The 27703-nt window shown below is 43.7% G+C and overlaps 1 protein-coding gene across 1 annotated transcript in view; it reads right to left on the bottom strand.

Annotated features, from left to right (window-relative positions):
• Positions 1–27703, bottom strand: part of otog (otogelin) — an 83644-nt gene that overhangs the window by 10285 nt on the left and 45656 nt on the right. The window contains exons 25-44 of the mRNA XM_039796196.1: positions 27065–27184; positions 26560–26676; positions 25730–25886; positions 25456–25482; positions 24304–24480; positions 15434–15712; positions 13114–13231; positions 12521–12600; positions 9281–12129; positions 8360–8537; positions 7955–8106; positions 7765–7854; positions 7449–7635; positions 6071–6291; positions 5142–5280; positions 3978–4166; positions 3378–3587; positions 3155–3259; positions 1146–1250; positions 927–1028 (exon numbers count right to left, since the gene is read on the bottom strand). Coding sequence (XP_039652130.1) covers positions 927–1028; positions 1146–1250; positions 3155–3259; positions 3378–3587; positions 3978–4166; positions 5142–5280; positions 6071–6291; positions 7449–7635; positions 7765–7854; positions 7955–8106; positions 8360–8537; positions 9281–12129; positions 12521–12600; positions 13114–13231; positions 15434–15712; positions 24304–24480; positions 25456–25482; positions 25730–25886; positions 26560–26676; positions 27065–27184 — 5602 coding nt within the window. The remainder of the gene's footprint in view (positions 1–926; positions 1029–1145; positions 1251–3154; positions 3260–3377; positions 3588–3977; positions 4167–5141; positions 5281–6070; positions 6292–7448; positions 7636–7764; positions 7855–7954; positions 8107–8359; positions 8538–9280; positions 12130–12520; positions 12601–13113; positions 13232–15433; positions 15713–24303; positions 24481–25455; positions 25483–25729; positions 25887–26559; positions 26677–27064; positions 27185–27703) is intronic.

The raw sequence follows: 27703 nt of genomic DNA, 5'->3' as shown, positions 1-27703 counted from the left end.
TATGCATTAGGGCACAGGTGTCAAACTTAAGGACTGCGGGCCAAATGTTAATTTTTTTCCACTTTTTTGTCCCCTTTTTTTAACATTTTTGTCACTTTGTTCTATGATAGCTGAGGAACTTTTTAGGGCTTTATGTCGACCAAACTGAAAGTTAGAAGACTATATGAGACTGTAATAACACAGTCAAAGATATTTGACTTTTTCGATTAAATAAAAGTCTGTCAATAAACTATACATGTGTGGCCCTTGTGATTCCTTTTTTTTTAGTGTGGCCCTTAGTGAAGTTGAGTTTGACACCCCTGCATTAAAGCATAGTATATCAGTCAATTTTAACTTATCAATCATTATCTCATCATTTCAGAATATTGTTATGGGCATATTTTTGTAAATTGCAGTAATCCCAAACATATGTTTTAATTTAGAGCAAGTCAGAGCAAGAAAATCAGCGGTCAGGCTTTAACAGTCGTTTAAATTACATTCTCTTCCGAAATATGGGCAGTTTAGAGTAATGGTGTTAAATATTTGTGTTTCTGGTTGTTATTGTTTTTAGTAATTTAAATGTCCTCGATTTTATTTGTGATTCTTTTATTATTTATTTGATTCACACCCTTGGTTTTACAAAATTGGATTAGTGACTTGCATGTGCATGTTTCTATGCACTTTTTGCTCTGTAGGTGTATTGTGTTCTGAATTTTATTGTGTATATCTTTTGTGTAATCACAGCTACACTAAAAATGAGGCCTTGACCACTGAGAACTAAATAAAGGTTGATAATGGTGATGATATCATGGTCCCAATTCTTTGATAAACAAATGCAAGAGATCCTTATCAAAAGAGTTGTTTTTTGTTATGCGTCTATTTTAAAATACCATTGTTTAAATGTTCAAATATCCATCCTGTAAATGTAAGAATATAAGTTCTCTGACCACACTGGTAGGCGGGGCAGCAGCGGTCCGTGGTGTTAGCGTCCACCGTCAGCACCTCGCCGCCCTGGCAGAGAGGGGGCGTCTCCAGACAGGAAGAACACACTGCAGAAAACACACACTTCACACATGAAGACACTGACGGCTTTAAGTACACCTGCTGCTGATTCGCTGACAGCTGAATGTGACACAGAAGATGGAGAAGTCAAGTTCTGAACTGACCGCAGATGTGAGCAAGGCAGCAGCTGCCGTCGGCTCTGGTGGCGATCGCAGTCTGGTCGTCTCTGCAGGTGGGAACGTCCGACTCACAGAGTTCAGGATCACACTCTGTAAACACAGGAACATTAAAGGAATAGCTCCACGTCTTAGGAAATATGCTTATTTGATTTTTTTGTCGAGCGTTAAACGAGAAAATATACCTTTGTCATAGGGCTGGGCGATATGGAGAAAATCAAATATCACGATATTTTTGTCCAAATACCTCTACATCGATATGCAACGATATTGTAGTGTTGACTACAGGTGCTTTTACAAAATATTTACACAATGAGATTTTTGATAAATAATCATCAGTAATGTGGATACAATGACTAAGTGGGTAAAGGCAAATAATAGAACAGTCTGGTAAGTTCAGAAAATGACATCACTTTACTGTAATGCAGCCTTTAAAACCAGGAAAAGACAACACTTATACCATATTACGATATTATGATATCCAAAATCTAAGAGGATATCTAGTCTCATATCACGATATCGATATAATATCGACATATTGCCCAGCTCTACTTTGTCATATCTGTACGTTGAATATGAAGCAAGAGACGCTTAGCTTAGCATAAATAATTGAAACGGGGGAAACTGCTAGCCTGTCTCCGTCCGAAGGTTTAAAAAAAGGCCTTTAAAGCTCACTAACATTAGACATTACATTAGAACAAAGTGTAAAAACGAATAATGTGCCAAACAATTTCTTGGCCCGACACAGTCCCCTCTTCTCATTATTCAGTTTATACATCCTTGATTCCTTTCCTCACTTCCTCCCCTGTCATCTTAGTCCCTCGCGCCTGAGATGTGAGTGGAGGAGGCGAGGAAGAGACACGAGACGAGGGGAAAGAGAAGTCAACAGGCATTTAACAAAATGAGACATCCTTGCTTCGGAGCTGTCATTTTAAAGCGACATCAATTAAATGACGTGTGAAACAGCTGTTGGTTTGCATATTCCAGCTGTGTGTGTGTGTATGTCGAAAAAGTCTTCTGCAAAGGATACACCTGTGCATGCTCGCTTATAGCTCCTCTGGTAAGCCTTCTCTCTCCTTGAGATGAATTTTAGGAATTGAGACATCCTTTAAGATAAGATCGATTTCATGGTCACAGGCAGGAGGACGGAGGAGGGAGGACAGAGGAGACAAGGAGGCACAGAATAGAGAGGGAAGAGCCCAGTGACTTCCTGGAGTCTTGCTGTCACCGTGAGGCAACCAGCTGAGACTTCAGGAAGTCACTGCTCCCTGCGAACAAATAGTAAAGCACATAACCTCCCGTAAAACCAAAATGTTTAATTTTTACACTTCAGTTTTTGCATGTTTTAAACACATTAGGGGCCCTATCTTGCACCCGGCGCAGCGCAAGAAGCAGAAGTGTCTTTGTTAGTTTAAGACCGCCGCAGTTGTCAATTTCCCGTCCAGCGCCCGCGTCGTTTAAACAGCAAATGCACCTGCGCCCATCTGTGCGCCCATGGGCGTGCTGGTCTTACAGAGGGGTGTGTTCAGGTGCATGCTTGGCGTATTAGTATCTCTCGAGGCAATGGAAAGTGATCGCGCATTTGACCAACAAAAACACACCTATGAATTAAAGAAGACACTAAGTACAACCCTTTTGAACCATGCGTCTGCATTACGGACCCTTTTTCTGCCGTTAAACTAGCTAAAGTGGATTTGTACACACCCTAAACGCACCTGCACTTAATCGTTAAAATAGGGCTCTAGATGGGTTATTTAGTGATCTTTAGAGGTGCTGGTAGACACATTTTTGCTTTCGGTAAAGTTACTACTGAAGCTGTGTATTCAAGATAAGGCACTAGTCACTGTGACAGTGGGTAAGCTCCAACTGGTGGAAAAAAGACACAAAACATCTGTGTTGGTATCACAGTTGGTTGGTAACACAGTGCATCCCTTGTACAATGAAGAGAAGCCATAACTCTATTGATCAGAGTTTATTGATCAGAGAAGGAAACTCACCGCACACAAAGTCCGGACAGCAGGAGTCCTGTCTGTAGTACGACACCAGCTTCTCCCCGTATTTACACTCAGGAGGGAGCAGGTCACACAGGCTCTGGTTACACACTGCACACAATGAAACAAAGAGTAAAACATGTAATGAGCCTCAGATTTGATGCTGTTCTCTGGTACATTTTAAACTTAACGAGCGCCTAGCAGGCTCAGGAACCCCGCGCGGCCTCACCGCAGACTTTCTGCGGGCAGCAGCTGGTGTCGTCGGCCAGGCTGATGATCACCTCCCCTGCTCGATGGCACGCCGGCGCCGCCATGCTGGAGCAGTTGTACTCCACGGGAACGATGGTGTCGTTGTCGCAGCGGTACATGCAGCAGGCGTCCTTCGAGGCTTTCCACACGTCGCCATGTGCACGAGGAACGCCGGAGCTGTCAGTGCAGGCTGCAGACACACACACACACACACACACACACACAAACACACAAACACACAAACAGCCATGTTTCTAGTTCTTACGGTGCTGAAGCAGACTTTAAGCACTGATTATTTAGGAAATTATCAACAGTTATTTTATAATTATCTCAATACGTTTGTGATTCTGCAACAACAAGTTTGGGGTTTTGTAGTTTCAAGAATCTACTATTCAACTACTTTGAACTTCTGTGTTAGAAAAAAAAAAATGAAAAGCATCAATCAAAAAGATTAAAGACAATAATTTAGAGATGTATTTTTTAGGTTCTCCAACGATCTAATGCCATCAATATCTAATGTTGTTGTCTCCAGTTCGAGACCTCCTGCTCTTTCGTACGGACAGGTAAACGGTCGTCTTACCACACTTCTCAGGTGAGATGCAGAGGGCGGAGTACGGTCGGTGGAGGAGCGTTCCCTCGGGGCACACGCAGCCCTCAGTCAGGCCTGAACACTGGTCCGGGTCCGAGTCAAAGTCGTTGTTGGGGCAGGACTGAGACGTGCAGGCCGGCAGACAGGCCTGATACCGCAGACTGTCGGGACACACAAAGGCTGCAGGGAGAGACACAAACATGTCAGTGCCTCAAACAAGTCGCTTTACCTTTAGTCTATTTAGTGAAAGGAGCAACTTTTGATGAAGATTCGGATCTTGCAACAAGGCAGGCCTGCTTGGTTCTTTCGGTGAATAATTGAAGATCTACAAAGAATACGTTTACGGCATTTCCTCTCTAACTGGGACGTTTTGGGACCGATTGGTGGGATTGCTGACGACGTACACACACGATACACTGGTAAGAGCGAATTACGTTTCACCATGTAACCAAGCTAATTTAAATAGCTCACGTTACTGTATTGTGTGAACTGTTAACTTCATTTAATATTGTACGTGGCGTTTTGCGGGGTGCAAATGTTCCACCAAAACAAGTTCCTTCCCGAGACTATTTGCAGAGCCACCGTCGCTGCGTCGAGAGCTTAGCGCCGCCCAAGACGATTATGATTGGTTTAAAGAAATGCAAACAACCCAGAGCGTCTTTTTCTCCTATCATAGAATGTATCCGTGGGGTAGCCAGACATTTGGCAATGTGAGACTACTTTACTTTAAACTTTACTTTAAAAGATAATGGTGGAATGAATAGCTCAGAATTGTGCTGAGTGCACACCATCACGTTTTGTTACATTTCAAGAACTACACACTGCCTTAAAGACCCTGCATAACTGATGAAACCTGTGTGGGTGACAGGCGATCAGTTTCGTCAGTTATTCAGGCTGATTCCATTTCTGCTCAGTTTCAAGTTGGTTGATGAACTCCATGTATGCTAATTACAATGACACCATGTACAAAGTCTGTCCCAACAGATGCAGGAAAACTAACAGGTGGGTGAAAGATATTTAACCAGATCTTGTAACTGCAGTGGTTCCTGGCAGAGTTGCAGTATTTTAAAGCTCTGTACACAGAAGAGTATCCCTGCTGCTCAAAGAGCAGCTGTGAGTGCTGATTAATGTTTTAACGGCAGACAGCAATCTTACGGCAGTAATCTGGACTCCTCCACTCAATGCAGGTGTTGAATTTGTGGCAAGAAGCCACGTAGGCAGCCAGCGCCACACACTGGTTGTTGACATACTCTGCATCTCGTACCCAAACCTCACAGAAGGTGCTCGGCGGGACCTGGAAACAAAGAAACAATCAAATAAATTATTTTAAAAGCTGCTGATTTTTATTATTATCATACTGTATGTTAAGCTAGAAGTTATATTGATGTTTACATCGTTAGCTCTTCTTCACCAATAAGTCCACTAATTATACCATGTCATTTAACATGATCTCATTAATACACATCATTGACCTATTTGTCAAAAATGTCTTTTAACTGAAGAGAAGTGAGAGCAATAATGGTAGAAAAGTGATGAATTAAATACATAAGTAGGATTGTGAGGAACTGGTTGATATAAATTTAGACATTTGTTATCTTTTTTTTAATCCTGCCAAGAAATAAATCTTTGATAGCAGCCTTTCAAAGGTTTCAGACACTGAATTCAGAACCAGGTCAAATGAATTTTGTGCATTCATCCACGATCTCTGCATACGGAGGCTGGACAAAAAAAAAATGAAAACCCAGAAGTCACACAACAAAAAATAAAACACGGAGATGTTTGTAAGCAGGAAAGAAAACTAATATTTAGTGTATCATAGAGACTGACACTCAACTCAAAATGTACCTAATCTCTATGTCAAATGTTGAGGTTCATTTCAGACATTGGGAGCATATCTGTGATAAAATATTGTAATTTCTTTCTGGTACTTTTGACAGTATACCATGGCCTACTTCAGTGATTGAAACTTCTTCACGGTATCATTACATTATAAGACCTAAGTACTGAATTGTGATTATATACGTTGCCCTCCCAATATACGACAAACACTGGCTCCTGTGTAAGGAGAGGATGGGTTAACATACGAAGGCGTGGCAGGGGGAGAAGGCGGGGTTCTGCAGCATGAGCAGGCAGACGGAGCAGTCGCTGGTGGAGCAGTTGAGCTCGCGGCGGCGGCTGTGGCTGACGTAGCTGGTGGTGTTGGGAACCTGCCAGCTGTCGATGAAAATAGCCGGATCCTCGCCCGCGCCCACCGTGGTGCCGTCGGCCAGAGTCAGGTCGTTTGTTGGGTCTCCATCACAGAAACCTGAGGTGGGTGGTGAGAGGCGGTTCACACTACATTTACTACAGCCATGATATACTGTATGAATCCCTCAATGGGACAAATGGATCCTGCTGCCAGATGTGGCTTCTGTAACTGCCTAAGTTACAAGCTGCCAGTGTCTCCTGGTCACACGGTGCAACACGTATTATATGAGCACGACATTGGTGCTCCCTGGTGTCCATATTCCAGTTCTCGCTCATCTTAACAAATGATCATTTGTAAATAAAATTACACTTTTTCTCCATCCCAAAGAGGTGACATTTATCTTTCATATAAAGGACAAAATTACAATTTACAACAATTCTTTTTGCTTCCCGATACAGATTCTGATACCTAAACTTAAGTATCGGCCAATACCGAGTACTGATCCGATACCAGTGTGTCATGTATTTTATTAGGTTTTAAAAGCTGTATACTACCATCCCTGTATGGATGTGATATGATTTCCATCATTGTTGTCGGTCTGGCTCAGGTTAAACCTTTTGTGAAACCTGAACAAACACAAACACTTAGAACTTTCTTTCATTATCCAGTCTGATAGTGAGTCATAACGGAAAAAGAACATAAATAAACTACTTTAACGTAGATTTTCTTCGGGGCTAAATTCCGTGCTATCGGATTGTTACATAGATAGACCGATACCAGCATTTTAGGCAGAATTGGAGGCTTTTCCGATACTGGTATTGGTTTCGCAACATCTCAAATTTTTTGTGACTTGTTTCTGTGTGATCTATTAAAGGGATACGCCACTGTTTGTTGAAATAAGTCTTATCACGGTCTCCCCAGCTGTAGATAGGTTGGCCAACGCATTTTTTGTGCATGCATTGTTTTAGTCCGGTGCAACACCAGCAGCGCCGCCACTAGTTAGCTTAGCGTAGTGAATGGAATCCTATGTTGCCGGTTAGCATGTTGTGAGTAAAAGTGAGCCAACAAAAGACAAAAAAACAACCTAATTACTTGCACTGAGACAAAAAATGCGTTGGCCCACCTATCTACAGCCAGGGTAGACCGTGATAAGCCCTATTTCAACAAACGGTGGCGTATTCCTTTAAGATAAAATATGTGGAATACAAGCAAGACAGGTGTTTTAAAAGGAACTATTACAATGTAAATTGTGCGTGGCGTACGACTACCCTTACCACAGAGGCCCATGGTGTGAAGCTTGTTGTGGGAGCTGCCAGTGTCGATCACCATCATGCCGGTGCTGTGGTACCACTGCAGCTTGAGACCAGACGGGCTGCGGATCAGGTACATGTTGCCTGTGTCGTAGATCTCAAAGCCAAACTTTTTGAATCGAGGCTTAGCGTACCGCGAGTTGACGTAAAGCTGAAAGAGTGCATGTTGCATCAGACAGATTTTATCAGTTAGAAAGCTTTAATAAGCCAATGTGACCGTTAAATGTTAAAATGTTAAAATACAAAGTAAAAATCAGGATATGAAGAGAGTGCTTCTAACCCTCCTCTGCAGCCTGTTGATGATGATTTGGTTGGATTTGTGCGTGATGTTGAGTGCCACCAAACACAGGTTGGTGAAATTCCAGAGGAACTTTGAAAAGAAAATCAGGTTAAAAAAAATTAATGACAAATCAAAAGTCAGTGACTTCTGTTCCAATCACTGGACCAGCTAAGTGTGATTATTGACTTACTGGTGACTCTGAGTCGGCGGGACACTCCTCAACCAGGACACTGACAGTCTCATTGGGCAGCTGGGTCACTATGTATGAGGCGGCCTTGTAGATGGCAACGCTGTTCCCATCAAACGTGATCACATTCAGATCCGGGAACATCGAGCAGCGACCTGGAACACACAGGCGAGACGACAATGAAAAGCTAAGAAAAAAAAAAAAAAGATCTACCACAGCCATACATCTTAAGAAAACATCACTGGTCCGGAGAAATGTAAAAACAACAATTAGTCCAGTCGAATTTTAAAATGCAGAGCTATGGGCTGAGTCTGAAACTGCAAGTGTGTTTTCTTTGATTTTAAGTAACACAAGATTATAAATTCAAAAATGGAAAAAAGTGTCATTTTCAAGGAAGTTTTTTCTCACATGGACAGTCCCACTTTGGGCAGCACTTGTCTCCATTGACCAGGATGGCAAAGCCAAGCAGGCCGCAGTTCGGACGGTCGGAGGTGAATTGGCAGCTCTGAGATTTGTTGAACAAGACAAGCTGGTTGTTGACGCAAATGTACTTTGTGCATTCATCCACGATCTCTGCATACGGAGGCTGGACAAAAAAATACAATGAAAACCCAGAAGTCACATAACAAAAAATAAAACACGGAGATGTTTGTAAGCAGGAAAGAAAACTAATATTTAGTGTGTCATAGAGACTGACACTCAACTCAAAATGTACCTAATCTCTATGTCAAATGTTGAGGTTCATTTCAGACCTTGGGAGCATATCTCTGATAAAATATTGTAATTTCTTTCTGGTACTTTTGACTGTATACCATGGCCTACTTCAGTGATTGAAACTTCTTCACGGTATCATTACATTATAAGACCTAAGTACTGAATTGTGATTATATACGTTGCCCTCCCAATATACGACCACGTGAGACCGAAGTGTCCATTCACTGACTATGAATATGGTTGAAAGCTACAAAAAAAACTAGTAAGTGAAAAATAGGTTTAGAATATTTTAGCACAGGTTAACTGTATGTTTTGCAAAATGCACATAGTACTTCTGTAAAATATAAATAAACATGTCTGTTGCTCTAGAGCAGAAGAAACACTAAAAGAACTTTAAGCTTGAAGCTGAAGTCGGTGCTCTTATTTTGAAATTTAGCTTTCCAAATGTTCCTGTATGGCCTTTTTTTGGTACAAATGTAAATGTAAATGGGTCAGCTTTGACAATAAAGTGATGGAAATCATATATAAATTACAAATAAATCCATGATAGAAGTTGTTTTGTTACTAATTATGAATTATGTGACTGAAATGAAAAGGTATAATAACTGGACCTACAGTGCACATCCTTGTAGATGATACAGCCAAGGTTGTTGTGCCCTCCGTGTGTCTGGTCGTTTCCAGTGGTGTGTAAGGCGACGCCGGCTCACGAGGCGTCGTCGCACCTGGACTGGTGCGATCGACTCTGTCCTGCTCAGTTTGGACCGGGGTGGCTGCTGGGAGTGAGGTCGTTGTGGGAACACCAGGCGTCTGGGTGGAGATCGGGTGTGTGTCAGGTGGAGGCGTCACCGGTTGGGATGTGGATGGTGACACTTCACTCTCTTTGGTTGTCAGGGTTTTCTCAGATGTGGCTGACTCTCTGGCGGTTGTCGTGGTGACAGCTGAAGATACCGTGACTGCTGTTAAAGTAGGAATGGGTGCTGGAGCGGTTACGACGGTCCGGCCGGTAACCGCTGCGCTTGTGTCGACGCGTTCAGTCGCGCTCGGCGTGGTGAACGACTCGGCGGACGACTCGGCGGACGACTCGGCGGACGTTGCGACGGTCGTAGGCGCCACTCCTGACGTTGTTGTCACGCCAGGGCTCGGTGCGACAGTCGGTGGGCCGAGAGTGGTTGATCTCGAGATTACTGCTGGGGGCCTTGTTGCTACGGTAACCCTTGCAGCGACCGGCCCGACGGTCGAGCTCTCAGTCGACGTGATTCTGGGGGTAACTCTTGTCGTGACGGGAACTCTGGGCGTCGTTCTGACGGTGGTCGTCCGTGCGACCGTTGTAGTTGTTGTAGCAGGCGTAGCTCTTGCGGTGGACACCAGCCGGGTGGTGACTTTCTCCTGGACAGCCGTTGGCCTCGGAGCTGCGGTGGAAGCAGTTGTGGGCAGCGGAGACCCAGACGGAGGCGGCGTGGTCGTAGCTCCCGTCGACACCTCCGCTCTGCCAGTCACCGGATGTGTCGTCTCCGTAATGGGCTGCAGGATGACGGGTCTGAGCGTGGTGGTGACAACACCCGGTGGAGCTCTCGTAGGGATGGTGGTGAGAAGTGTCTCGGGAAAACCAGGTGCAGGTGGAGGCGGGGGTGTAGCCGGTTTCCTGGTTGTGGTGGTGACAATTTCTGCGGTTGAGATTTCAGGAGACGTTGTGGTTTTGGCTGTGGTGGCTGTGGCGGCAGCCGACATCGCAGAGGTGACAATCGGCTTTGACGTTACGGGAAGGCGAGGCACTTCGGTAGTTTTCGTAGAAGTGGCATCGTGGACGACAGCTTCAGAAGTGAGCCCTGCTGTAGTCTTCACTGTGGGGCTGTGGACCGGAGTGGAGGAGGTCTCCCAATGCCACGGCTCTGAGGTACGCACCGTAGACGCAGGATGGGTGGAGCTCTCTGTTTTCGGTAAGTGTGGCACAGCGGTGGTTTCTGTAGGAGACACTGGCGTCACAGTTGCTTTCGTTGTGACAGGAGGACCTGTGGACATGGAGGACATTCCTGGAACCTCCGGAGGTCCTGAAGTTGTGGTCTGAGTGGTTTTCTCCGCTGTTGGGACGGTGGCAGACCAGGAGGTTCTCTCAGCATAGGGTGTGGATTTGGACAGAGGAGAAGTTGTGGTGTCTGTAATCTTCGGAGACGTAGGTGCAGCCGTTGTTGTGGTTGCTACAGGTATTTCAGACACACTGGATTCAAGTATGGTCACTTTCTTTGTTGTTGTTTTCCACTCCAGTCCAGCTGAGGTAGGAGCAGATGGCGTGGGTGTAGTAGGTGCAACGTGGATCGGGGTTGACGTTGGTAACTCAGGAACGGTTGTTGTAGGGGTCTTCAGTTCAGCGGGACTGGTGTGCAGAATCGCCTCTGTGGTAGCCGGCGGCGATGTTGTCTCTGGACTTATGTACGGTGTTGTTTTACTGGTGATGAAAGGTGCAACTGGTGTGACTGGTTCTGTGGTTTTAGCTGAAGTGACTGTAGGCAAAGACACGGCTCCTGTTTCCACAGGAGCTGAGGTCGGGAGAGGCGGGGAGGTTGTGGAGGCCGTGCTTGGTAAACCGGGAGGGATGGGTGTAGTTGTCGTTTGGGGACGTCGCTCCGCTGTTGCAGGCGTTGTGCTGGTGTCTGTGTATGCAGTGGTAGCTGTGCCGGTTACAGTAGTCCTACCTGTAACCGTAGACGTCTCGGAGACTGGAGCAAGACTTGGACTGGAAGCGGTTACAATCGGAGTAACTGCTGCCGAATGTGTTGTAGCCTCTGTGGTCTCTTTGGTTGTTTGCGCGACAACAGGAGCAGGGGCGGTTATGGTGGTTGGCCCTTCGACAGAGCTTGTGGTCGGTGCCGCAGTTGGAGATGGCTGCAGGCTGGTGGCAGTGGTGGTGAAGAGCGGCTGCGGGAAGTGGGTGGGCTCGGTGGAGGAGGTGAGCCAGAACAGAGACGTGACGGCGAAGGGAGCGCTGCTCGGCCCGGACGTGCTGGGGCCGAAAGGGCCGGTGGTGGAGCTCACCGCTCTGGTCGTCCATGCTGTTGTACCTGCTACAGTGGTGGTGGACGAGGCTTCAGTCACGCTGACAGTGGACAGCGGCTCCTCCACCTCTGGCCTGACAGCGGGGGGCTCTGTTGGAGGAGATGGGGGTCCTGCTGTTCTAGAAAGTTCAGCCGCTGCGGAAGGAGAGACAGTGACTGGGGGGGTCGGCTGGTCAGGGGCGGGCGGCGCCTCAAATGGGGACGTCTGTGTGCTCACGCCAGGAGTAGTGGTGGTGATTTTAGCAGTAGGGCCAGTGTGTGGAGGGGCTGAGGATGCCGTGGTGGTGGCGATGGAGGTCTGGAGGGGCGTGGTGGAGGCAGCAGTGCTTTCGGTGGTTGCAGAAGTGACAGCTGCAGAGGTCAGCTGAGCAGTGGACGGTGTCACAGGCTGCACAGCAACTGGGATCTTAATGCCTGAATCCAAACAATAAAAAGTGTGTTAGAGAAACGCCGAGCTCGACAGAGACACAGTTTATGAGACGGCTTCCTTTGGGTCTTATTTCATGGGGGGTTAGGTATATATATATATTTTTTTTTTTAGTATGTTATTAATGTTGTGCTTTGTACAGTGGAAAATGTGAAAGTCAGTCACTAGTAACAATTGTTGGTCTCTAGTTCACTGGTATTGAGGACACCTCCCCCACCTCTTTCTGTACTATATGGCATGTATTGTATTACTTGCTGTAAAGCCAATTACCCTCGGGGGGACAAAAATAAAGTTGAAGTTAAGGCATCCCAGTTCCACTAAGAAAACAGTTTAATATCTGAAGCAAAACCCCACTGAAAGAAATCAGGGTATACTCACAGTCTTCAACAAAGACACACCGATGGGTGACCTCATCAAGGACCATGTGTGGGGGGCAGACAGGAAGGCAGCCCTCCACTCTGCACAGAGAGAAAACACACAGACATGAAAAAAAAAGCGTCCACTGTACAATAAACGTCAAGTTTACAAAGCGGTTATAAAACACATTGGTTGTGACTGAATCACAGTGAGGCTGGATTTAAACGCAGGTCTTAATCATCTCAAACATCACCTCCACATCTTTTCGGTGCAGGCATGAAGACATGAAGAGAAAATCACACAGAAAAACTACAAAAAATATAGTGCATGGATTATTTCAGTGAGTGAGAATTTCACTTTTCCTGCAGAGATTTTATTTTAGAGTAAAGAGTCAAATGTGTGAGAGAAAGGTTTAAATCCTATTTCCATTTTCACCCTAAAACTCCTTCCTGCTAAATAAACATATTTGAAGACCTACTTGGTATAAGAAGCTCCATAAGATCAGAGGTGGATGACATCAGATATTTATTTAAAGGTCTGTACAAGCGTAATCTACGTCTAGAAACTGCTGTATGATTGGTGTGGAGAGTAATTGAAAAGGTCAAAGGTCTCACTGTGGGATGGTGACGCAGGCGTCAGCCGACGGGTCGCTGCAGGTCTTGAAGCAGGGGATGACGCAGGAATCGTAGCGCCACTGACAACGTGGACCAGGCGGGGCATCCGGGCTGGGGCCTGATGAAAAACACACAACACTCTGCACTTTTACTTCAAGCTCCCAAGACTGTTAAACAGTCAACAGTCAAACCTTGTTGAACAGTTACAACTCTTCAATGAACAAGTCCAGCTCGGGTATCCCTTTGATCTTAAAGGTCCCATGGCATGAAAATTTCACTTTATGAGTTTTTTTTTACATTAATATGCGGTCCCCCAGCCTGCCTATGGTCCCCCAGTGGCTAGAAATGGCGATAGGTGTAAACTGAGCCCTGGGTATCCTGCTCTGCCTTTGAGAAAATGAAAGCTCAGATGGGCCGATCTGGAATCTTCTCCTTATGAGTTCATAAGGAGAAAGGTTACCTCCCCTTTCTCTGCTTTGCCCGCCCAGAGAATTTGGCCCACCTATGAGAAAGAGAGACATCATGGCTTTCAAACGAGCAAAGTGGCAGTTGGTCAAGGCCACACCCCCACCCTCCACCTTGCCCCCCCTCTCTCCTCCTCAATAGCTACAGACACAGAAATGGCACATCCTAAGGAAAGCTCATTGTGGGACTGGCTCTAGTGGCTGTAATTCTGCACCAAGGCTGAATTTCGGGAAAGAGACTTCAGATACAGTATTAGGGGACCACTAAGGTCTATATAAAAGAGACTTCAGATACAGTATTAGGGGACCACTAAGGCCTATATAAAAGAGACTTCAGATACAGTATTAGGGGACCACTAAGGCCTATATAAAAGAGACTTCAGATACAGTATTAGGGGACCACTAAGGCCTATATAAAAGAGACTTCAGATACAGTATTAGGGGACCACTAAGGCCTATATAAAAGAGACTTCAGATACAGTATTAGGGGACCACTAAGGCCTATATAAAAGAGACTTCAGATACAGTATTAGGGGACCACTAAGGCCTATATAAAAGAGACTTCAGATACATCTTCTCATTTAAGCACTCAAAGTTGTATCGTGATCACTTTCACGTTTCAATAGTTGCACCATTTCATCAAATGGAAAGGTTGTGTATCATTTTATATGCAACATATTTGTGTGCGTTTTGTGAACTTGATTGAAATTTGAAATAAAGTTCAAACAATACACGAGTGTGTAGTAATGAAAACACTGGTGGTTGCAGCAGGGTCAAAAGTGTTAAAAAAAAGTGTCTTTTTAACTGCTCATACAGTACTCTGACAAAATTAAAATCATTCTGATGTTACCTCAATATGCAGGAAAACCTATATAGGAAAAGTGTATCAGGTTACTAATCTAGACTGCTTAAATGTTTTCACAGAGCAGTAATGTGATGAAGTTAGAAAGCCATTAGTGTCCGTCTGAAGGCTGGACTTCTTCTGCATTCACTGCCGTCAGCAGGAAATCCAATCTGCTATTGGCTCCCAGGCTTTTTCCATTAACTAACACAAATGCTGCTGTATTTTTAGCATGAGTGATTAGCCTGGCTGCTTTGATCCCTGACGGCCAGCTGAACCCTGAGCAAAGCTTCTTGAATCCTCACTGAGGCTTTAAAAATATAACTAGAACCTCGGCATCGGGACAACATGCCTTTTACTGTCCGTGTCTCCAACTCTTGTCAGGTCAAAATCCAATTTTACCAAAAAACAGTTAATAAGGAAGCACATCGACTTTAAAACACTGGATATGTGTTCTCATAGTTATGACCAGGGGCGGGTCTAGAGGGGGGGCCCGGGGTGGCACCAGCCCCCTTTGAAATATGATATTTTTGCCTTAAGAGCCCATAGAAAATGTGTATTGTATTTGGATACACAATTTGTTGAATTTTATCTAAATTACATTGTGTTGTTCTATCCTATCCAATATTCCCTATATTTCTAAGCAGATTTTCTATGCTTTAATCTGATAAAATCACCTGGACCTCCCCTGACTGATTATTGGTCCCCCCCCTGTGCCACCACACTTGAAAAATCCTGCAATCGCCCCTGGTTATGACTTCTGTAAATGATAATAATAACTTATTGCAATGAGCGCCCCAGAAAGCTAATTTGAGAAATGTAGGGGGAACTCTGAAATCCAAATAATCTGGTTGGAGCCTCTGTTTTTCTTTCCTGTATACATTAATATGTCCCTGTTTATTTTAGTTCCCGGAGGCAGCACAATAATTTGTTGATATGATGTGGTGTTTTCAGTGTGACCGCAGCCTTAGTAACCGTGACTTTCAGTGAGCGCTGTGTGTGTTGTGTTGCTGACCCGTCAGTCTGAACAGCGTGGCCTTGCGGAAGCTGTCGATGTGTCTGTACTTGAGCAGGTGGAGGCGGGCCAGCGTGACGTGCAGGAAGAAGCCCGGCTTTGCGTGGGACTCCAGCGAGTCGTAGCCGGGGATCCAGGTGTTCCTGTGGAGGACGAAGGTGGCTCCGTCCCAGAATGCCTCGCTCTCCTCCCACTTGGCCAGCCTCACCTGGCCGCTCAGGCTCGCGTGCAGAAAGTAGTTTGGTCGCTCGGCCGCCTCGAAGGAAACCCGCGATGTGTCTGTGGAGACGGAAACAAAATGATTTGTCAGTACAGGGAACCAGGGGAGAGTACAGAAGGCAGATAATGAGATGTTTAAGGACACACGGGAAACACAAGCATCATCTGACATGTGAACATATAATACATGGACTGCACCGATACAGCTCTGTTTAACCTGAGATCTTTACAATCAGTGTATTATTTTTAGAGCTTAGATCGGGCCCAAAAAATCAAGCCGGACCCTACCCGAGCCCGTGCACGTTGTGTCCGAGCCCGGCCCGACACATGAACTGTAATTATGTTGAAACCCGACAATTTTTTAATACGTGGGCCGTTATAACTGACGTTCTCAACTACAATTCCGAGTTGTTTGAACTACAGAAATCTGTTTAGAAGGAGTATGCTTGGAGAAGTAACAAAAGAGGACGTTGAAGGCCGACTATCATCTTTCCTGCCATGGCGAGCCTGCTTCATGTGTCTGTTCATCGTCGAAGGCCACCGTTTTTTTTTTTGTCATAGGCGAGCAGCATGCCGCACTTAATGCACTCGACAAAGCCAACACATATGTTGTCACTGCCCGCGACTTGTTTAAAATGGTTCCATACCGCCGACTTTCCTCCAAACTTGCTCAAAGTTAATTCTCCCGTTTTTATCTTGAAGCTCCATGTAATACAGCACAGCAGGCCCGGTGTGATGCGTGCGAGTGGAGGAGACGCTGTGCATGATTATGGCATAGATTTTTCTCCCCACCCAATTAGGCTAAAAAAGTAATGATAAAAAAAAACACAAATGCTTGATCAAGGGCCAGATGATAGTGGCGGGAAATGTCGGTCAAGTTCGGGCTCGGGCAGAGAATCTAAACTCTAATTGTTTTAAGACACTCCAACATGGACAGGGGGAGCTTTTGTTGTCCAGCATCTCCTGAAAAAAAAAAAAAAAATACCTCTTTAGCTGCTAAATGCTGTCAGCCTGTCAGCCTGCTAGGAGCTGCTTTGGGACGTTCTGCCTCCTCCAATACGCTCTGCCGTCTCTGTGGACTCCTACTTTTTTAAACAGGCTTTTGGTTGACCTTTCTGCACTTTATTTATTTATTTTATCTATAACTTTGTGATTTAAATTGTTGATAGTGAAGCGTGTTTTAATATGTAGTGTTTGTTTTATGTAAAGCACTTGATTTTTTATCTGTGAAAAAATCTCTATATAAATACATTTCACTTACTTAGTCTCTAACTGTGTTAGACTCTAACAGTAAACTCAGTCAAATTGAGAGCCATAAAAACCCAAACAATGAGATTCAAGAAGCCAAAAAGCTATTATATTATTTGTTCCACTATTACAATAAGAATTTTGATTAGTGCAGCTTTATGATAGCTTTTCCACCTCATTTATTTCAACGACTCCCTCCAAAAAGCCTCCCTGTTTCTTGTCACCAACCATTTACAAGGGCAGCTGGATTAATGATTAGATAATGACCTGCATAAATGTAATACAATCTATTTGGTTAAACCATACTGGAATAATGAAAAATATCTCACTGGGGAAACTCTTCTTCTCTGATTGAAAGGGGCTTAGAATTCAGGGACTGAATTCATTTTGTCAAAAAAATAAAAGCAAAACTTGGCTTGCTGACCGGCCTGTAGCTCAGGTTGCCATATTAGCAAGTCAAAGGAAGTCAAAGGAAGTCAAAGGAAGTCCATCTTCAAAGGAAGTCCATCTTCTCCCTCAGTGTTTTCACTGACACGCTCAAATCATCCAAAACACTGTCAAGCGCAAAGAGGAAACAGTGGAAGAGGAGAACGCCGACTGGATGGATTTCAGTCTCTCTGAAACTCTCAGATTCTCAGCTGAAGGAGGACAGACAGCGGTTGGATGTTTGATATCTATACCGGCATACTATAAAGCTGTTTTTAATACTTATTGTAAGTTTGGATGTGTATTGCAAAAAGAGTAATACGACAACAAGCTGTAGCTTCAGCCAACACATTTTTCAGACTGCAGAAATCTCTAAGGTGTGTTTTTGTTTTATTTTCAACTGTGGTATTTGAGTATCCATCCATCTCCGTCCATCTTCGTCCGCTTATCCGGAGTCGGGTCGCGGGGGGCAGCAGCTCCAGCAGGGGACCCCAAACTTCCCTTTCCCGAGCCACATTAGCCAACTCTGACTGGGGGATCCCGAGGCGTTCCCAGGCCAGGGTGGAGATATAATCCCTCCACCTAGTCCTGGGTCTTTCCCGAGGCCTCCTCCCAGCTGGACGTGCCTGGAACACCTCCCTAGGGAGGCGCCCAGGGGGGCATCCTTACCAGATGCCCGAACCACCTCAGGTGGCTCTTTTCGACGCAAAGGAGTAGCGGCTATACTCTGAGTTCCTTACATATAACTGAGCTTCTCCAGGGTTTTTCTTGACTCAGAATCTGCCTTTGGGGGGGTGACTACGCACGACAGTAAGCATGATCTGTTCGCGTACAGTAAAAGCAATACGTCTGTGTTACCTTATTTGACAGAAATCTATGCATTTGCCTGGTATTTCTGACAGTTTGATAAACAAAAATGCCTATTATGCTTGAGTAAATGAAACCCAAATTAACAAAACTGCTTTAAAAAAATAATATAAATATTTAAATAGTGTTAAAATCATCGGGATAGTCCGGTATGGTCAGACTCTGGACGGTAAAACTGACATAAGCTGTCCTTTTTAAGTTTATGTTCTGCTTGTTGAACGGTTGTTTGGTAAACTGCTATTAAACAGGATCTGAATTGCTATTTTTTCTCTCAATTCTTACAATTTCGGCACTGGTGATTTTCCTTTGGTGCTGGCTAAAACCTCTTTGGGGGACGCCAAAAATTCCTCTATGCAGGAAAAGACCTGTTCGCACCCTATCTCTAAGGGAGACACCAGCCACTATACTGAGAAAACCCACTTCGGTCGCTTGTAGCCGGGATCTCGTTCTTTTGGTCTTGACCCCAGCCTTCATGATCATAGATGAGGGTAGGAACGAAAATTGACCAGTAGACTGAGAGCTTTGCCTTCCGGCTCAGCTCTCTTATTCGTCACAGTCATTGACCTTTTTTTACAGTGTCAATTTTAAATAATTTCTATATTAACAAAGAATCAAATGTTTTGTGAAAAGGTTGTTAAGGAAAAACTCAGGAGCAGCACAACTCATTTAACATACAGTGCCTTGCGAAAGTATTCGGCCCCCTTGAACGTTTCGACCTTTTGCCACATTTCAGGCCTCAAACATAAAGATATAAAACTGTAATTTTTTGTGAAGAATCAACAACAAGTGGGTCCCAATTATGAAGTGGAACGAAATTCATTGGCTATTTCAAACTTTTTTAACAAATAAAAAACTGAAAAAGTGGGCGTGCAAAATTATTCAGCCCCTTTACTTTCAGTGCAGCAAACTCTCTCCAGAAGTTCAGTGAGGATCTCTGAATGATCCAATGTTGACCTAAATGACTAATGATGATAAATAGAATCCAGCTGTGTGTAATCAAGTCTCTGTATAAATGCACCTGCTCTGTGATAGTCTCAGAGGTCCGTGTAAAGCGCAGAGAGCATCATGAAGAACAAGGAACACACCAGGCAGGTCCGAGATACTGTTGTGGAGAAGTTTAAAGCCGGATTTGGATACAAAAAGATTTCCCAAGCTTTAAACATCCCAAGGAGCACTGTGCAAGCGATAATATTGAAATGGAAGGAGTATCAGACCACTACAAATCTACGAAGACCCGGCCGTCCCTCTAAACTTTCAGCTCATACAATGAGAAGACTGATCAGAGATGCAGCCAAGAGGCCCATGATCACTCTGGATGAACTGCAGAGATCTACAGCTGAGGTGGGAGACTCTGTCCATAGGACAACAATCGGTCGTATACTGCACAAATCTGGCCTTTATGGAAGAGTGGCAAGAAGAAAGCCATTTCTTAAAGATATCCATAAAAAGTGTTGTTTAAAGTTTGCCAAAAGCCACCTGGGAGACACACCAAACATGTGGAAGAAGGTGCTCTGGTCAGATGAAACCAAAATCGAACTTTTTGGCAACAATGCAAAACGTTATGTTTGGCGTAAAAGCAACACAGCTCATCGCCCTGAACACACCATCCCCACTGTCAAACATGGTGGTGGCAGCATCATGGTTTGGGCCTGCTTTTCTTCAGCAGGGACAGGGAAGATGGTTCAAATTGATGGGAAGATGGATGGAGCCAAATACAGGACCATTCTGGAAGAAAACCTGATGGAGTCTGCAAAAGACCTGAGACTGGGACGAAGATTTGTCTTCCAACAAGACAATGATCCAAAACATAAAGCAAAATCTACAACGGAATGGTTCACAAATAAACATATCCAGGTGTTAGAATGGCCAAGTCAAAGTCCAGACCTGAATCCAATCGAGAATCTGTGGAAAGAACTGAAAACTGCTGTTCACAAACGCTCTCCATCCAACCTCACTGAGCTCGAGCTGTTTTGCAAGGAGGAATGGGCAAAAATGTCAGTCTCTCGATGTGCAAAACTGATAGAGACATACCCCAAGCGACTTACAGCTGTAATCGCAGCAAAAGGTGGCGCTACAAAGTATTAACTAAAGGGGGTTGAAAATTTTGCAAGGCCCAATATTTCAGTTTTTTATTTGTTTAAATGGTTTGAAATATCCAATAAATTTCGTTCCACTTCATGATTGTGTCCCACTTGTTGTTGATTCTTCACAAAAAATTACAGTTTTATATCTTTATGTTTGAGGCCTGAAATGTGGCAAAAGGTCGAAAAGTTCAAGGGGGCCGAATACTTTCGCAAGGCACTGTATGTGAAGAAGGTTCGGGAGACCCTGATGAATTATACAGAAGCATTTAATGAACACTCAATTGAGGAGACAGTACAGTTTAAACACAATGTATTATTGTGCAGTGGCGTCCCAACTCTCTGAGGTCCTGTGCCTTTTCCTGATGCTTATATCCCTAGCCCCAACTATCAAGTGTGTGATATCTCAAGATATCCATGGCGCCAAAGAAAAGATGGTCACCTTGAGCATAGTTCTGGGATGCATGAGAAACTATGTCCCCTTGTTACACTGCTTCCACTGACCTCCAACAGGAGATGGTCCTGAAACAAAACATTCTTTTATCATGCAGTTGTCTACATAGGCTCCCTGATTAAGACAAAGAGGCAAGGACAGAACAGGTTTGGATAGCAGACACTGGATGAATGCTCTCGTCCCCTGTCATGTCACCTATGATGATCTGATGTCTAAGCTTTCCCTTTAGTCTCATCATACCACTACATGGTGTTTCTGGAAACTCCACCACAGTGTTACTCGTAGTCACTCGTAGTGACAAACCAAGAGAGAATTATAAACAGACTGGACAACACGGTTCACATCCTGTCCCATGGGCTGAATCTCAGGTCTCTTATTTGATTGCTCCTTGCTCCTCGGTTGAACCGGAAGTTGTTCTGGCCCTCCGTCTTGAAGGCCGTCTCAAAGCTCTTATTCCTGCCCGAGGAGCAAGGAGCGAGGACCGAGGAGGGATGTCCGAGGAGCTATGAGCGAGGATACACAATAGCAGCCTTCCCAGAAGCCGTGCAGCTAAAAGCCGTTGCCAATTCCGCTCCATACAGCTGACAAATTCACGTGACGTTTCAGAGGAAAGGACGTCTTATCCCTCTAAAAACACATTTCCTCGTTTCCGCTCTCCTCCGATGATTTCCTCCGTCTCTCCAATGCTTCCTCGGTGGGACGGACTACGACGCAAGGAAGGGAAGCAAGTGGAGGAGCCGGGGATGCAATTTAAGGGAAGAGAGGTTCAGCCCTGGTTTATTCTAACAATGAAGACAATCTTTCCTTAAGCTTAGCTAAGGAGTTTTAGTTTGCTAACCAGACTAGAGGTGGCAGATCAAAAACATTCATATGAGTTGTATGTGTGAACACTGTCATTAAAGGCTAAGTACCATTTTTTTTTTTCAACCTGGACCCTATTTTCCTATGTTTGTGTGTCTAAGTGACTGATGAGAACAACAATCTTCCAGTATTAATGCAGAGATCGCTGCAGTCAGCAGCGGTGAAACAAGCTACAATTTAAGTTATTAGGGCAATTGTCCAGCTTGTATTTACCTTCACAAAAGTGCTCACACATGCTCAGATTAATATTCTAAGTGTCTGACAACATTATGGAAATTATTTCTAAGGAGTTCGACCTTTCTGTTAAAGAGTAAGATCCTTTTTTTAAATATAAAAAAATCCGCGAAATTGCATTCGCTAAACCCACCAGACTCCATGTAAATAAACAGTCATTTTAGGATCATAAAATACACTTAATTCAAAGTCGACAGAAACAAAATAAAACTATTAAAAGCCGTTTTGGATCGTCTTTCCACTTTTACAACCATCACAACTCTAGTTTTGGTTGAAATAAACACATAGTTTACTAATTTACATGTGAAAATATGTTGGCTCTACACACGCTAGAAGTATATATTTTTTAAGCTTTTTTAAATGGAGTCTGGTGGGTTTAGCGCTAGCGACTTCAGAGCTGTTCCTGGTTAAACAGAAATGTCTCAAAGAGGTTTTAAAGGTCTATATCTGAAGGGATCCTTTCCATAATGTTGTCAGACACTTAGAATATTAATCTGAGCCAGTCAGCTGCAAAACGAGCACTTTTGTGAAGGTAAATACAAGCTAGACTCGCCCTATTAACTTACATTGCAGCTTGTTTCGCCACTGCCGACTGCAGCGATCTTGCTTAATACTGGACCAATGTTAAAGATTGTTGTTCCCATCAGTCACTTAGACACAGAAACAGAGGAAAATAGGATTGATCCAGGTTGAAAACCCTTTAAGATAAAAGGTTGGGTCTTGTGGTTAAATAGCTTCTTCCTGCTGATTTCTCACAGCCCAACAGAAAAACAGTCCAGTTGTCTTGTGTGTCTTTCGTTCAGCAGCACTCTGTATTCTGCTGACAGGAAAACATATCTCTGTGGTATCTACACACCGATCGACTTTCCCAAACCCCACTACAGAAGTTCCCTTTCATGCACTGATACTGCATGTACTATATCCTCCATTAGTAACGCGGACACTTCTTTTTTGTATACGGTGACACAAAATGAGTGTAAAATAAAACTATAAAGCCTCTCAAATAGCCACAGGGTTCCCACAGTCACTCAGACACAAAATTCAAGGGTATTTCCCCGATTTTCAAGGTCTTGTTCGAGGAAATTTCTGCACACTGCTCTTGTAATTATGTAGGAATTTTCAACTATCAGTTACATCTAGTATTTCTGTCCATGTCAACTTCTAACAAAAGCTAAATATGCATAATGGTTACGAAATATTTGACATCTGCTGAATTTTACTCAAAAACAAAAATGTTAGGGGTAAAACAGAGCACGGATCAGTGTTGCCTCCGTGTTTTTTACTCCTGAGTCTTGTCAAGTTAAGAAATGCTGATGAAATCCTCTTTTTATACGCTTGCTATGGCAACACACAATAAATCTCCATGACAGGGTTTTCCTCAGGAGGTGTTCAGATACATAAGTAAATCTAGGGTCTTGTATTTAAAAAAAACAAGGTTTTTTAAGAAAATTAATTATGAAACTTTTAAGTTTTTTTTCTTCATTCTCACATAGATATCTGTGACTTTTTCCCGCCTTTATTTTGATAGGACAGCTAGTTCAGAAAGGGGAGAGAGAGAGAGGGGGAAGACATGCAGGAAATTGTCACAGGTCGGATTTGAACCCTGGACCTCTGCATCGAGGCATAAACCTCTCAGTATATATGTGCGCCTGCTCTACCCACTGAACCACACGATATCTGTGACTTCTGAAAAAAACAAATCCAAAACTGAAGGAGAAGACAGCAGAGAAAGACGCAGAGTGCGGCACAGAATATGATAAAAATAGGAATATATTAAGGGTTAAAGGACTTATGTCTCAGCAGGATTTGGGAAAAACTTGTCCATGCTTGTACCTTCAGTAGACTTGACTACTGTAACAAAGTCTTTACAGGTCTCCCTAAAGAATCGATCAGACAGCTGCGGCTGATTCAGAACACTGCTGCTCCAGTCCTCACTAAGACCAAGGAAGTGGATCGCATCACTTCAGTTCTCTTTACTCTGGTTTCGTGATTTCAAAATACTCCTGGTTTATAAAGCAATGAATGGTTTAGGGCCAAAATACATTTCTGATCTTCTGCTGCACTATGAACCACGTCGTCTGGATCAGGTCTGCTTTCTGTCCCCAGAGTCAGAACTAAACATGGAGTTGCAGCGTCCAGTTTTTATGCTCCACATATTTAGAACAAACTCCCAGAAAACTGCAGGTCGGCTGCAAGTCTCCGTTCTTTTAAATCAAGGCTAAATACTTTTCTGTTTGACGCTGCCTTTACTCAAATCAAAGTAATTGTTGATTTCTTCCACTGCATTGTATTTTATACCTGTCTTATTCTATTTAAGCTTGTTTTGTTTTTCTATTCTCTTTCTTAATTGCTTTTAATTGCTCTTTTAATGTTTTATGTAAAGCACTTTGAATTGCCCTGTTGCTGAAATGTGCCACAGAAATAAAACTTGCCTTGCCTAAATGAAGTCGAACCCTGCAGTCTGAATAGAAGTCACTCACCGTGTGGTCGGGCTCTGCTGAGGCCCGGCGTCATCATGAACTGCGAGAGTACTCCAGGGGGGGCGGCGAAGCTGAGGTTGCCCCACTGCAGGAACACAGAGCCACTGGAGCTGCTGGCTGCCAACAGCGTTGCCCGATCCCTGAAGGTGATCAGCCTGAAGGGACCTTTACCCAGAACTGTCGACAGGAGGCCATGTCAGTGCAGCAGGGGTTATCCTTATAGAGCATTCATGCAGTTTTACACTGTTCTGTACTTAGCAGCGACACATTGTGCAAACTATACTACTCGCTTTTGAATTTTCTGGATGTCTTTTTCCATCAGTTCCAGGCAGCCACTGGTCACCATATAAAAACACCATTGTGATTGGGTAATGTCGTGCAGACGTTTAAAATCAACCAATGTCTGCCTGGAGCTGAAGCACAAATACATCCAGTAAAGTAGCTCAAACATGCATAAAACAGTAGTATGTTTGTTTCTTCTCACTTATAGTGAAACGGTGCGCATGTGCAAGTGACCAAATGCCCACTTCCTCCTGTAGCCACAACTGGAGGTGGACACAATCCTGTTTAACCTTTGACAAAAACACTATTGTAGATTGCATGGTTTTAAATGTGTGTTGTGTTATATGCATTGTATTTACCTTGCTTACCTTGCTGTACTTTGGGAGAAGCCAAAGACAACTTTTTACCATAAAGTCAATCGATCTTATCTAATCTATTCTAACAGCACCAGAGGCACTAAAAGAGCTGCTGTAACATTACACACTAACACATACTGTGAATGACAACAGCCTATTGATTGATCAAGTCCGACTGACTAATAAAACACACAATTTGGAGTCATAAAAGTCTGAAAGGCTGTCATGAAACTCAAAATCATTGTACAATTTCCTCTGACACCCCATCTCTGTATCACGCTCAGCTCAGCCTGAGAAAAACTTCTCATATTTCTGTGTGGAAAGTGCTTCAGTCAGTAAGTAGTCAGTAAGGTTGTATGTGTGTGTGTGTGTGTGTGTGTGTGTGTGTGTGTGTGTGTGTGTGTGTGTGTGTGTGTGTGTGTGTGTGTGTGTGTGTGTGTGTGTGTGTGTGTGTGTGTGTGTGTGTGTGAGAGAGATGTATATTGCTCATAGGTCAGTGCAGAGATTTTCATACCTTTGTTGTAGAATTCACAATCGTACGCTGCAGGATAGAAGCACAGAGACAGTTAAAATCAACACTACTAAAAATAGTAATAGAAGTTACAAAGTGCTTCATAATCAAGAGAAATAGGTACCACTTTTTAATAAGGCATAAAGTACTTTTTATAAAGAATGTTTAAGCTGTGACTGATGGATGTATTAATGGTTCATTATTACAAGAAGGAGGAGATCTATATCAACTCTTGAAACAGATTTTCAGGTGTTTGGCTCGCTGCGTTCAAACTCACGGCACAGAGACGGGGAGCGCCAGTCCACAGGAACGCCCTGGTGGCAGCAGCGCTGGGCGTATGCCGCCACGCTGGTGCAGAAACACTCGCAGTCGCCTCCACGACTGCAGGCACACGTGTCTGCCAGGCAGTTCATGTAGAACCAGGTAACGTCCACCTGATCACGGAGAACAACAAACACCGAAATGTATCACCAATAAAACTGACGATTTAGTATAAAAAATTCTTACCAAACCCTCACGTATGGGTCAGACTTATAACTAGGGGGTGTAAATCACAAGTTTACATCACGATACGATATTATATAGATTCTTAGGACAACAATACAATATTTACTGATATCACAAAGTCTGCCACGATGCGATTTCGATTTGATTCAATTCAGGGGCCTGCGACCGATACGAGACGCTATCATAAGCCCATTTAACACAATCAGTTACATTTATATATATTTACAAAAAGCAACTAAAATATGATTTGATAAGTTCATTACTGATCTATTCCAGACATTTAAATTAAAAACAAATTTACTCTTTTTAATAAAAAGAATATATATAAAGTGGGAATTTCAAAATAAAGGCGCATCTTAAAGATGACGATACGTATTGATATTTTCACTTTGTTTGAGGACTGAAACAATAAGTCGATCCAGATCGACGTACCGTTAAACCCCTACTCACGACGCGCTGAGCTCGAGAAAACTTGATTCTCAAGTTACACCCCACCTAACTTTGATCTAATTATCCATTTATTTAACTGTACACCTCACAAGCCTCCTAAGTGTTGCGTACTCCACAGAGATGGAGGGCTGTTGTTGTACTGTTACTCACCACCGGGTGGCAGGCCTGGAAGACCTCACTGAGCAGGACGCCACACTGCCGCTTTGCAAAAGGCTCTCTGAGTGGACTGAGGCTGCAGGGGTGTCTGATATCTGGACTGTTCACACACTGAACACACACACATATACACACACATATACACACACACACACACACACACAGTGATGCTCAATTACAACTTTTTCTTAGAGGTTAAGAAGTCAAGTCTAAAAGTCTTCTTTACTGTAATTTGCCGGTTGAGGAAGTTTAGATGATGAATATAATCAGTCGTGAATAAATATTAATGTGATGAGAATCTTTGTATCTGATTATATAAAAACAACGGTGATTGTAACACATATTGTTAATCACATTAATCATATCACATCATTCTTGTGTGAAGTGTTGGAACCGGATACATGATAAAAAAAATTTAAAAAATTCTGACATTAAAGCTACCATACTCAGTTGTAACATGTAACAAGCTTGATGATAATGCAGGCGACGTTTCTCTCACCTCTGCTGCATTCCAGCTGTTTCCAAACTCCTGTGGAGTCGGGGAGTCGATGTTGTCGGGTGTCCGCATCTCGTTCACAGTCTTCATGTCGAAGTTCCCGCACAGCCCACTTAGCTTCCCCTGAACACACCACCAACATCCCTCTTTAATCAGATCCTTTTTATACATTAACAGTCAATTTATATCATCATGTCCTGAATACAATATCCCCTTAAAAAGGTTCCATAGGGTCAGAGTTTACCAAACAAAGTGAATCTCCCTGTCTGTTCTGTTCTATTCTTATTGTGCTTTAAGATTGGGAATAACCACTGCAGCGTTGGTGCAATGCAGCCTCTGACCACTGGTGGCAGCACTGAGCACACTGCTGCTGAGCAGTCATCCAGTTGGTGAGCGAGGAAAAAATCATGCACCACGTTTGATTTAATGTTTATGAATGTCAGTGTGACTAAGGTTTTTTCTCATGGTCATCGTAAACTCCAATATTTGGCAAAACAATCTCAACTCAAAGGCCGGTTACACACTGGATGCTAAGGCAACACCACTTGGACAAACTGCGAAAACTCAATACTTTCACCCAGGAAACACGTGTGCTTGTTCCTCGGGAGTGATTTAATCCAAACCACTATCTTTTTTTCTAAA

Source organism: Perca fluviatilis, chromosome 3 (assembly GCF_010015445.1).
Source record: "Perca fluviatilis chromosome 3, GENO_Pfluv_1.0, whole genome shotgun sequence".
In the NCBI taxonomy this organism is placed as follows: domain Eukaryota; kingdom Metazoa; phylum Chordata; class Actinopteri; order Perciformes; family Percidae; genus Perca; species Perca fluviatilis.
Note: the sequence above shows the minus strand (reverse complement) of the source record. Positions and strands in the feature narration are given on the sequence as shown.